Raw genomic sequence first — 13095 nt, forward strand, 5'->3', positions numbered from 1 at the left:
TATTCAAGCGCTGCAACTTTTCAGCCCCATTTTGTGTGTACGCAAGCTTTATAAGTAAGGCCCAGAAGAGTCCTGTCTGCCTTGCAGTATAAGTTACTAACAGCACATGCGTGAAGATATGACGTTAAAGGCTGGAACTTGAGTCAAGATAAGTTCTCAGCTTTTCACTTTACACTCACTGAACAAAACAGTAGTACGAGTTGATTGAACAGTTTTTTGTGTGTTTTGTCAACATTGTGCAAGTCAAAGTGCTCACTTGACTCAAAATCAAACAAGAACTCAAACAAGCCAAAAATGACACCAGCAAGAAGTCTAACTGGAAGGCTGCTTTATTGTTTGGAAATAGATTCGTGCTCAAATGAAGACATTCTTTCACTGATTCTCATGGAATTGTCTTGTGGTTTTGCAACACACTCCTCTCTCTTTACTGCATTAGTGGCAAACCAGGAAATGACATTCAAAAGTTGTCGACCTCCCTCGCCCAACCCCGCCGACCCAGAGCCCCCAGCGAGCCAGCAAAGGAAACAAACATATCTCAATCGCGCTGAAACAAAAACAGCTTCATAGGGGAGAACAGGGTGGGTTGTCGCACTTTCTACTCTCATCATCAAAACATCTTTCAATATCAAATTATATAATATTAAATTGAACTTTAAGGTGTTGATTTGAAATTTGTATCCCTCCCATTTTCCAACAAGAGGTAATTAACTGTCAAAGACACTCTGACAAAGTGTGACAACCAACCCCATCACAGGGATGGTTGTCACACACTTTGGGGTTGTCACAATGTTATTTTAATGGAAAGTTTTTTGGGATAAAAAGGCAAGACCTCAAGTTGACAAATTCCATTTTGCAAATAACAATATTGATACTTTTATACTTTAGTCCTTTTCGGTAATGTATAATGTAATGTATGTATTGTTTGAGGTAATGTATATGATTAACAGGAACACAGCATCTGTCCGCCCAGGGTGTCATTCAAGCCAGAACCGCCACTGGGTATCGCTGATACCAGCCTGAATTTTACTCAGGAAATTAGTGGTATCGCACATCACAAATTTCCATACCACAATTTGAGTGTCCTCTGATGGCAAGATAGAATGAGTGTGACACTAACCCCGTTCTCCACAACACTGCAAGATAACCCAGCATTTGGAAAAAAACATCAAAAAACAGAAGCTGTTCTGTTTGCTAGAGAGAGCACTTACTTGATTTGACTGGTATGATTCTACATTACAATGTTAGTCCAGACAATCTAATCTAAGTGGTGAGTTTCCAGTATACAAGTTCATTTGGACTTAGCACATTGCTACTATCGTGCTCTGGTTTGATTTCCTCCGATGGGTTTAGGAACTTGACGTTCTGACTTGCACTGAGAGACTAAATAGGAAGCTAAAAAAGGCACGTGCCGTTTAGAGATACTGCCCCAGAAGCAAAGACACAGAAAGCTAAGACGACCAAAACCCTAACATTTCTTTTATTATAGTGGAGGTGGCAAAACATGGCATAGTTGTCATGAGCAAACACTGACAAGTGAGGGGCGTACATGAAACCAGCTTTGCGATCAGTGCGTGTGTGTGTGTGTGTGTGTGTGCGTGCGCGCGCACGCACGCACACACAAAGAAAGACGAAACAGGCGTAGTAAAAAAGGGTATGCTGGTTAGTGCAATCCTCTCACCAAAGCAGGCTCCCATGCATTTTACACTGGCACCTTTGGGTGCCCTTTCGGGTGCCGGGTGGGTACAGAATTGTGGTTACTGAGGGTGCGTACGCACAAAGAAAGCCACATGATCACTTGGAGTAAAAGCAGACAGTTCCATCACTGACACTGTTCTAAGGTATTGCATTTCAAGATAATTTTCCCATATTTCCCCCCCTTCCTTTCAGTGAAAAAAACGTCTAGTCTAACAAGTGTGACAGGGGCGAAAGCTGGAAGCCATTCTATTTATGCTTATTTATATTTAATGTAAGACTAATAGTTTTTGACATAATCCAGTATTTACAAAAAAATACACATGCCGTTAACGTAAATGGTTTGTAGAAAGTTAATTTTTAGCTTCAGAACTTTTTTTCCTGCTTTACATGATGGAAGACTGCTTTTTTTGGTTAATACACAGTATGGACCGCAGTAAATTTTCTGCTTTATCATTCACGGTTTTATTTGATCAGCACACACATGGATATATGAGCTCTCATGCAACACGTGGACCATTGCACGGGACTTGAGAACACACGGGAAGGTTATCCATTAATAGACAGTGCCGCTAGATGAGTCCAGTTTCTTATTTGGTATTTGGATGTGCGGTGTGGAAAAGTGGAAAACACAACAACATTGGTACATTGGTGTGAAACAGTATAAACATGGGAATCACCATCACAGTGTTTCCTGTGTGTTTGACTGACATGACAAGAGCCCAGACCTCACCACACAAAAAAAATCTGTTTCTGTGATTGCTTCTAGCCCTATAATTCTAAGCGTCATATGCAGAAAGCTGAGCTCATTGCCCAGCATTAAATGCAAAGGCGGGAAAATGTGATTTCACAAATGTGCCCGTTCCATTCACTTGCATTGTGTAGTAGAGCTCAACGAGTATAATATCTCCTGAGAAAGAGGGGGATTTTTTTTTTTTTTTGCAAGCATTGCATACAATTCTAGGGTCTCTGAGAGCAAAAAATGGACACTTTGTCATAAACCCATGAAGCACAACAAGGCAGATCTCTTTGGCTTCTTCACACACCCCAATGCTCGCCTTTCTTGTTCAAGTTGACAATCTTCTTAACTGAGCCTTATAAAAATATAGAAGGAGAACACACACACACACACACACACAAAACTCATCTCAGCCCTTTCAGAAAGGAAAAGCATCACCAATCAAAAGGACATACTTCTAAAATGCCTTCTAAATAATCACACAGCTAAAAGCAAATGGAGCATTACATAGGTGCATAGAAACGTTAAATATAAGCTTCTGATATTCTGACATCACGTCCATCATCTTATAGAGCAGCAAAAAATATTCAGATTACAACTGCAAGCCACTTACAGTGGTGTTTTTTCCCCTTTTACTTCATATATACCAACACGTTCCGTTTATAGAGGCAACAATTGTAGTGTGTTGTGTGATGAGACAAGTTATTTCCGCTGGGGGATGATCAACCCTTGTATCGCACCACTGCAGTGTTAGTGTCTTGTGGACTATGAAAAGTTCATGCAAGAGTTCTGGTCAAAAACATGCCATCATGCAAATCATTTCTATGCATTGAACAAGCACAATTACCTAGTATTTGTTTTGGAAATCTTTCAGAGTAAATGTAAGTAAGCCCTTGGCCTGAGTTCATCCCCGTAATAAACAGACCCTGAACAAAGCTTGTGTTTTCAAATCAAATCAACTCTTGGCTAGAAATGATGGGAGTTACGTGGCATGGGCAAAATGCTAAATAGTGTTCCTTTGATATTGCGTTTTTGCTGCTCACATCAAAAATGTCTAGCTTTAATAAAACAAAAAACTCTTCCGTTACTCTCCATTATTTGTCTTTCACTCATCCTCAGTCATTTTGCTCTCCAACACACTTCCGTATCGAGACAGTGCAACTTGCCTCTAAGAGCATTATGTCTTAGTCCCCCCCCCCATCCATGAGTTCCTGTCACTCTGCTTGTGCGGTGCTCCTCGTCTCCTCTGCAGATCACGTAGAACGTCGAGCTGAATATGAAAGGAGTCTTCAAGCTGTCAACTTCCCTCTGAAGGCCGAAAAACAAAATCACTGAGTCTTGTCTGACTTGCAAATTAAATAATCTGTACATCCGTGCGGGTGTGAGTTCCCTTGCGCTTTGCTAGTTAAGTTATAATTTGTGGTGTTAATAGCAGTGATTATTACTTATCCCGGCCCCTCTAGCATTTGGATTCCCTGACGTCTTTTTCATTTCTTCCTTTCTCTTTCCTCCCTTTGCCCTCGTTGTCATCCTCCTTCTCCTTGTCCGGCTTGGTGACGCTGTCATACGACGGCAGGGAGGCGGTGGAGGGTGTGGCCTCCTTTTCTTGTTCCTGATTGTTCCCGCCATTCTCCACTCTGTTGTTCCCTGGGTTGCGCTTGCACACAAAGCCACGCCTCGCCAGGGAGGAGCGGTAAGCCCGTTGGATAATTCTGGCAGATACATCCTCCTGCTTGCGCCTCAGGGTGGTGGTAATTGGCTCATAGGAGACCTTGGAGGGATTGGCTGCCACAAATCGCTCCTCCATTTGCTGCCTCAACATGTCCAACTCGCCGCTGTCCCCCAGCACTCGCTTGGTGAAGGCAAATAGGATGTCCAGGCAGTGGATGCGGTCCCCGCTCACCATCGGCATGTCCATGGCGATGAGTTCAATGGTGTTGGGCTTGGGGACTCGCAGCGGGTGTTCAAGTGCATCCGCAAAGTCAGAAAGCTTGGCATAGGTGATGAACTGGGAGGCAGTGGGGTCAAACTTTTCCCAAATCTCATAGAAAGTCTCAAAGTCATCCTCGCTGAGTGGGTCCGCGCTCTCCTCCGTGGCCACACTGAAGTTCTCCAGAATGATAGCGATGTACATGTTGACTACGATGAGGAAAGAAATAATGATATACATAACGAAGAAGAAGATGCCGACAGAGGGGTTGCCGCAGTCTCCTGTGGAAGGAGTGCCGGGATTCTCCAATGTGGGGCTACAGTCCGGGGGGTAGTTGAGAATCGGCAGCAGCAGGCCGTCCCAGCCAGCCGAAGTGGTGATCATAAACAAAATGATCATGCTGTTGCCGAAGGTCTCAAAGTTGTACATGTCGTCGATTCCGGCCCCGTGCTTCACGTAGCCAAAGTTGGACATGCCGAAGATGGAAAATATAAACATGACCAGGAAAAGCAGCAGTCCAATGTTGAACAGAGCCGGGAGTGACATCATCAGGGCAAAGAGCAGAGTTCTGATGCCTTTGGCACCCTTTATGAGGCGCAGGATTCGTCCGATACGAGCCAGTCGAATCACCCTGAACAGCGTCGGGGACACAAAGTACTTCTCGATCAGGTCGGCCAGGAACATTCCTGCAGATGAAAAGATGTGAAGTCATTAAATGCAACACTTGCGTGTGATTTTCCAATGATACCTTGTCACACTATCATCTTATGAGTAGTACTCCAGTTGAAAACAACGGTTTGATGCACCATCAATTGCAATAACAATAATGTACTCTTTAAAATTTCTTCAAGGTTGTGGCAGGTCTGACAGTCTCTTTGGGTAGGGCATTTCCTAGTTGGGAGGCCTTTATTTGTACAAACACATTTTTTCTATGGCATTATATACAGTGGAACCTTGGTGAGCATATTTTTCAGTTTATGTCGAAAATGTATGCCAAAATTTTGTCTTGGTTCACATATATTTTCCGGTTAGCGTACAATATTGCACACGTCTTGCCGTGTTATCAATACACTGTGTTTGTAACACATTTTTATCACAAAATGTCAAGGTAATCATTGTGTTCGCATGGAAACCGGAACCAGAAGTCATTGTTCCTTTTGTTGATAATGGCTGCAAAATAACCCACAATGGAGCCAAAGATAGTTGCAAGTCCTCTTTAATAAAAGAGGTTGAATTCAAGAAATAACTCATAGAAAATATGAAGGTGGTGTCTATGTGGATCTCACTGTTAGAATACAGCCGTTTGTGTCAACAATCAAGTCTTCAATCACTCTCTTTATTTTTATTCACGTACCCCCATGATAATTTGCGTTCCCCAGGGGATACGCGTATCCCACTTTGGGAACCTAGGATATTCCTAGGACAGCAGTGGTGTGCAGTCAGGGCCAGCTAGGCCTTCTCTCTGCTTCCCTAACCACTACCAGAAGCACTGGCCTACATTTCAAAGTTAAATTGTAGTATATGCTCCATTAAGTTATATGAATTTATTCACAACAGTCTATTGTTAATTGGTGGATGCAGATCTAGCGGCGAGTGCAAGGAGCCTGGCTGAAGAGCCATTACCTGCCCTGAGGTGGGGTGAAGGGGCTTTGTTGGAGCCTCAACTGCTTGCCTACTTTGTGATGTGGGACGCAAAGGAGTGGTGCATTGGAAAGCCATCAAGAACTGGCTGAGGAGACAGAAAATGGCAGCTTCTGGCTGTGGCTCAAGAGGAAGCACAGGAGTTGGGGTCCAGACAACACCTTGGGCATCAGCAGGGGGTGGTAGGGAGAGACCTCTACCATCGCTCCGCCACCAGGAGATGTATTGGGGTTAAAGGAGCAAAACATTGATGACTGGTGGTCCACAGATGATGACCCGCTTAGCCCCATAGGTGTCACGCCTGCATAAAAGGCACTGGTGGAGGTGCGTCAGGCAGAAATGCCCAGCAGGCAGACCATCAGCCTGTATTATTAAGTTTAATCTGACTACTGTGAAAAGGCAGTTGCAGAAGAAAAGGCAGGGAAGACTGGAGGACAGCCAGGAGAGACTACTTGACTGCAAGTCTGCAATGGGAGTGGCAGGCTAGTTACCTTAGCCACTAGCCCCTGTAAAGGGCCACACGTAAACTCACTACAAAGAAAGTAACATAAACCGACGGCCGTAAGAAAGGCCAACACAGACGGATTTCTTGGCATTATAGTGATGTAATTTATCTCATCATGTATTGTGTAAAACTAAGACATGAATAACATCAAATGAAAAGCACAAAATGAATGCCGACCCACCATCCACAAGTTCAAGTTCCAGCCAAGTTTTTCCAGAGAGATTATTACATCGCTGTTTGACGTGTGTGGTAAAACGCAGTGCGCTAGCATGAATTAACTTCAGACAAATGTGCACATTAGCACTCAATAAGTCATCAAAACTTACCTTTATGCATTCCCACATATGAGGTGAAAAAAAATGCTAATAATACAGTAGTAGTCCATCTGTGTGGCATGAGATCAAGTTACCACACGCACAATGGACATGCGTCAAGTGAGACGGATGTAACAGAGAGAATCAGGCCACTTTTCAAAATAAAACAAAAAAAATGAAATCATGGAAATTATTTTTTCTTTCTCTGTGGCCCGGTACCAAATGACCCACGGCCCGAGGGTTGGGGGCCACTGCGCCAGGTCTCCTTTCTCCTGGAAGTGCGTGGGACATGAGGGTCAACCTTGGAAAACAGCTACAGTTCGCCAGGGAGATTTTCGGAACGTCACTCCGGCCAGACCTGGTAATGTGGTCGGAGGCTCGCAAGACAGTCCTACTGGTGGAGCTCACCGTGCCATGGGAGGAGAACTCTGTGTGGCGTGTTGCAAACGACTCTGTTGCGCTACAAGCACAACCCTGGTTTGAAACCCCTCTATGGCACATACAGTATTTACTACCATTATTATTGTTTTTTTATACTGTCTCTTATGTTGTCTGCCGAAAAAAATTCTGGTAGGCCACTGAAGGCCCAGGTACCAAATGCACTGCCTGCCACCGCTGTACAGTATTATTGAAATACATGTGAAAAGTGAAACTGGAGTTTGCACAGGGACTTATTTACCACAAAGAGGCAGCGGTCAAGTCCCACCCTTTTCCTTCATGCACAAGAATCATGCATCTGAATACTTGCCCACAATGGAGAGGATGACCACAACTACGTCAAAAATGTTCCAGCCGTTGGTGAAGTAGTAGTGACGCAGTGCAAACAGCTTCAGTAAAAACTCGCCGGTGAAGACGACAATAAAGATGAAGTTGACCCAGTAGAGCACGTCCTCGGTCTCTTTTGTCTGATCATCCGTCTCCACCATCATGGTGACCATGTTGAGGCAGATGAGGATCATGATGGAGATGTCAAACACCTGCTGCGTCACAAAGTCGAACACCATGCCCTGGATTTTGTTCTGAGAAAAAAGAAAGAAGAGAAATAGTCATTTTCATGATCAATTTAATTCTTTCCCAGTGGTCACTTTGACAGATATGTTACCTGTGGCCTGGGTATTGGCTTTTGTGGTTTCTTGGAACCCAGCTTCTTCATGGCATTGTAGTATTTCTTCTGTTCTTCGGTCATGAATATATCCTGACCTCCAAAGTAAAGGAGCAAAAACAAAGTGGTTACAATCATGATGGGGCGTTTTCTCAAGAAGGTGCACGGGTGAGGAAAGTGGAACTTATCTTTTTCTTTTGCTGATTGAAGTTATCAATGATGACACCAATGAAGAGGTTCAGGGTGAAGAATGAGCCAAAGATAATGAAGATGACAAAGTAGATGTACATGTATAAGTTGTCCTCGTACATCGGCTGATCCTCCACCTGTAATGTTGCAAAAGCAAATATGCTGTAAATATAGCCGGGGTGTGTATTTACAGAAACTGCAAAGAGGGCGGACCATTAATTGGAAGCAGGTGATAGGTGAGTTCTGAACTTTTAAAACATTACAGGTGATCCTCGGTCCACAAACCAGTTCCGTTCTTACGACTGCGATGTAAGTCAAGTTTTAGTGTACTGTAAGTTGGAACTTACCCAAATTCCACCTAAATTAATGCTTAAGTTACTAACACTGGACACAGAACACATGAAGAACATACAGTAATAAAAAGATTAAATACAACAAATAAATGAAACAGTCATAAAAAGATAACAACTCCTTACTTGGATTACTGTGGTTGTCTTCCACACTGAAAGGGGTGTTGCAAGGAAGGGAGAGAAGTTTATTGGGAGGAAGAAGTCTCAATAATGACACCACTATTACTGCCTAGTTATCACTGTCCCGTTCATAGGAACAGATCCTTTCACATATCATGGTCACAGCGTTTGAGCGGCTTGGACCACGCATGCAGCCAATGTCGATTGGGATTTATCCACTAAGGATTTTACGATGTTTAATTTTACTTTAACTTTCCTTTTCTTTGGAGCACTGCCACCAGAAGAGTCTCCCTCAAGCTTGGGAGAAAAATGAAGTTGAAGTAAAAAAAATTAACTAAAAGAACAAAAGAGATGTCCGTCAGTGTAGCGACACGCTACTATGTATTACTCCGTGTATGTAGTCTTCTGCGGCACTAGTTCTCTTTTGGTTTTTGTTCAATATTTACAGTAGAGAAGCACTCGGAGAGTGCAGACTTCCGCCAAGCGCCATAGTTCCCCCCATATCGTGATTCACACCAAAACAGTAATCCTACATTTTTTGGATCAGTTTTTATATTTTGTAGAACCTGTTGGAAACTTGTCTTGTATGGTTTTCCAAGTGCTATGACCATTTTTTGTGTTATATGCACAAAATGGTCGTATCTCGCAATATTAAAGAATCCTTTAAAAAAAATTCCTGGATCAAGACGGTGATCCGGATCACCCTCAAAATTTTATCCGTTCTTCCATATCCCATTTTCAACAATTCCTGAAAATTTCACCAAAATCCATTCAGGACATTAAGTTATTTTGAACACAAACAAAGAGACAAGCTGGCAAAAATATAACCTCCATGCTGCAGTAGTTGCTGGGGGTGTTCGTAACCATGAAACGTCGTAAAACGAGGATCACCTGTATATATAACAACTTAAAAAAAAAAAACTTTAATATGAATATATGATTTGGAGTACATTACACAGCATAGCAGCAACAGAACCAATGTTGTAATAGCAGGAAGGAGAAAACTGCTAAGACAGCATTAATGTCATGTTCCGCAGGACAGGAGTTAGTACTTCCTGTCCTGCGCTCTTATTTTGGTGCACTTCACTTCCTGCTGGGAGGAAGCTGCAGCCCTTCACCACAGTGGTATGTTGCACAGCTGGCCACAATTACAATTAGGGGTGTTTAAAAGCCCAGCGTCGTCTCATGTACGGCGCTGGTTCATTGTTCCTTTCCTCTTCGCCTGTGTTGTCACATAGATGTTCCTTCGCCCTGTCCTACCTTTGACTTTGAGTATATGTTTTGTCAGTTAAAGGGGGACGCAAAGACTCAAAACGGGGAGAAAGTTATGTCGAAAATTAATTACTGTAATTCCAGACTAATATTTCAAAGCACAAAAAAAATGATTTGTGGAAAAGGAAAGAAAAAGTTTATGCACAATATCCACACAAGTAAAGGTGTGCATGGTAAATAAATGTTGCTATTGATGACATACTTGACATATGCAACAAAAAACTTTTATTTTTCTTTCATTTTCACAAGAAAAGGGAAAAACGGAGCAGTGAGGACATATTATTGCTGTGTCTCATAAACTTAAACCCTATAGAACTGTTTAAGTGACAACCTGATATTTGTTATAATTAATATTAGTCAAAGAAATATTAGTAGTATCAAGCGTTGTGTTTTTCATACAGTGGTGTGAAAAAGTGTTTGCCCCCTTTCTGATTTCGTATTTTTTTGCATGTTTGTCACACTTAAATGTTTCAGATCGTCAAACAAATTTAAATTAAACTTTTTATTATGAACTCATTCAATCTCAGCCATTTTTCAAAAGCCGTCCCCCTCGGTATCAGCCATTTTTTATGATTTTGACTGATTTTTCAAGGCACACAGAATAGTGTGTTCTATGGCTATATAAACATGGAACCTACCAAAAGAAAGATTAGACTCACGTCTTTCATCAGAAAAAAAAGTTTGTTTCTACCTTTTCCCGTTCTTTTCCCGTTCTTTATATATTTCCCCAAAATATCCTATCGTACATTATAGCGATCTAATTTCTCTTATTTATTATGTATTGTGTAAAACTAAGACATGAATAACATCAAATGAAAAGCACAAAATGAATGCCGATCCACCAGTTCAAGTTCCAGCCAAGTTTTTCCAGAAAGATTATTACATGGCTGTTTGACGTACAAAAGGCAGTGCACTAGCATGAATTAACTTGAGACAAATGTGCACATTAGCACTCAATAAGTCATCAAAACTTACCTTTATGCATTCCCACATAGCATTTGAGACCAAATATGAGGTGAAAGAAAAATGGTAAAAATACAGTAGTAGTCTATCTGTGCGGCATGAGATAAAGTTAGTACAGCACAATGGACATGCGTCAAGTGAGATGGATTAACAGAGAGAATTCGGCCACTTTTCAAAATAAAACATGAAAAAAAATGAAATAATGGAAATTATTTTTTCTTTCTGTGCGGCCCGGTGCCAAATGACCCACGGCCCTGTGGTTTATTGGGGACCAGTGTTCTATACTGCTTTTACTCATTAGGGTCGTGGTGGTATGCTGGAGCCTATCCCAGCTGACTTCGGGTGACAGGCGGGGTACACCCTGGACTAGTCGCCAGCCAATCGCAGGGCACATATAGACAAGCAACCATTCACACTCACATTCATACCTATGGACAATTTAGAGTCGCCAATTAACCTAACATGCATGTTTTTGTGGGAGGACACCGGAGTATCTGGAGAAAACTGCACCAAACATGATCTCTTCTATTGTACAGTTGCGTCACCTCTTTGTGCATCTCGGGCAAAAAAAATGTAAAAGACGTATAAATACGTCTTTGAGATTGGGCGTTCGGGTAAAAAAAAAAAAAGTATAAATACGTCTTTGGTAGTGAATGAGATAGAGAAAAAAAATCCAAAGCTACATGGCCCTGTGTGAAAAAGTGATTGACCCCCCTGTTAAAACATCACTGAGATTAATTGAGATATATACAGTAAGTGTGGAAAAGGTTATAAAGCCATTTCTAAAACTTTGGGACTCCAGCCAACCACAGTGAGAGCCATTATCCACAAATGGCCAAAACATGAAACAGTCGTGAACCTTCCCAGGAGGGGCCGGCCAACCAAAATGACCCCAAGAACGCAGCCATGACTCATCCGAGAGACCCCACAACAACATCCAAAGAACTGCAGGCCTCACTTAACTTACAGTTAAAGTCAGTGTTCATGACTCCACCATAAGAAAGACTCTGGGCAAAAACGGCCTTAATGGCAGAGTTCCAAGACCAAAACCACTGCTGAACAAAAACAACATTAAGGCTCGTCTCAATTTTGCCAGAAAACTTCTTGATGATCCCCAAGACCTTTGGGAAAATACTCAAAAGTTGAACTTTTTGGAAGGTGTGTGTATCATTACATCTGGCATTTAAAAAAAAGAACATCATAGCAACAGTAAAATATGGTGGTGGTAGTGTGATGGTCTGCTTCAGGACATGGGAGCCTTGCTGTGATAAATGGAAGCATGAATTGTGCTGAAGGAGAATGTCCGGCCATCTGTTGGTTAGGGTTGGGAAAAGCAACTTGGGTTCTGCAGCAGGACAATGATCCAAAACACACCAGCAAGTCCACCTCTGAATGGCTGAAGACTTTGGAGTGGCCTAGTCCAAGTCCTGACCTGAATCCCATTGAGATGCTGTGGCATGACCTTAAAAAGGAGCTTCATGCTGGAAAACCCTCCAATGTGGCTGAATGCCAATTCTGAAAAAAATCCTCCACAGAGCTATAAGAGACTCATTGTAAGTTATCACAAACTCTTGATTGCAGTTGTTGCTGCTAAGGGGGACTCAACCAGTTATTAGCTTTAGAGGGGGCAATCACTTTTCCACACAGGGCCATGTAGCTCTGGATTTTTTTCTCCATTAATAATAAAAACTTTCCTTTAAAAACTGCATAAAGTGTTCAGTTGTATTGTCATTGACTAATATTTACATTTGTTTGATGGTCTGAAACATTTAAGTGTGCAAAACAATAAAAAATCAGAAAGGAGACAAACACTTTTCCACACCACTGTAGATCTTTTAGTTGGGATACTATACACTCGTGTGTAATGGTGTTTGTGATAAATGACAAATGGTGTCCATCAGTGTCATGTCAAATAACCATTTCCGCAAATGTTTTCAAGTCAATAACGGTATGATGTTTTCATGCAATTGATGGATACATTTTTATTCCACTGCATTTTTATTCCACTGCATGTTTATTTGTAACATATGATTTCACGTCACCACTTGAAAAAGTGCGTACACCAGCAACAAAGGTGGTGTACCGGTGCGCACATTCTCACGCCAGATTGTGTTTTTACAGGTGATCTACTTTGCTTGGAAAATGGCGTACGCAACTTTTCGGGCCCTTTTTGTGTGTATGCAAGCTTTATTGATGAGGCCCCTGAACTCTGTACCGCCATTACATGAAGCGCTTTGAATACTTCCAGCATTCTAAGCTACAACAGATCCTCAATATT

At 42.1% G+C, this 13095-nt stretch overlaps 1 protein-coding gene across 7 annotated transcripts in view; it reads right to left on the reverse strand.

Annotated features, from left to right (window-relative positions):
- Positions 1 to 311: 311 nt before the first annotated feature.
- Positions 312 to 13095, reverse strand: part of scn8ab (sodium channel, voltage gated, type VIII, alpha subunit b) — an 83896-nt gene continuing 71112 nt past the window's right edge. For all 7 annotated transcript variants that reach the window (XM_054785577.1, XM_054785575.1, XM_054785572.1 and 4 more), the window contains 4 exons: positions 8112 to 8249; positions 7924 to 8028; positions 7570 to 7840; positions 312 to 5047 (listed from right to left, as the gene is read on the reverse strand). In XM_054785577.1, coding sequence (XP_054641552.1) covers positions 3891 to 5047; positions 7570 to 7840; positions 7924 to 8028; positions 8112 to 8249 — 1671 coding nt within the window. In that variant the 3' untranslated portion in view covers positions 312 to 3890. The remainder of the gene's footprint in view (positions 5048 to 7569; positions 7841 to 7923; positions 8029 to 8111; positions 8250 to 13095) is intronic.

This window comes from Dunckerocampus dactyliophorus, chromosome 8, assembly GCF_027744805.1.
Source record: "Dunckerocampus dactyliophorus isolate RoL2022-P2 chromosome 8, RoL_Ddac_1.1, whole genome shotgun sequence".
Lineage (NCBI taxonomy): Eukaryota > Metazoa > Chordata > Actinopteri > Syngnathiformes > Syngnathidae > Dunckerocampus > Dunckerocampus dactyliophorus.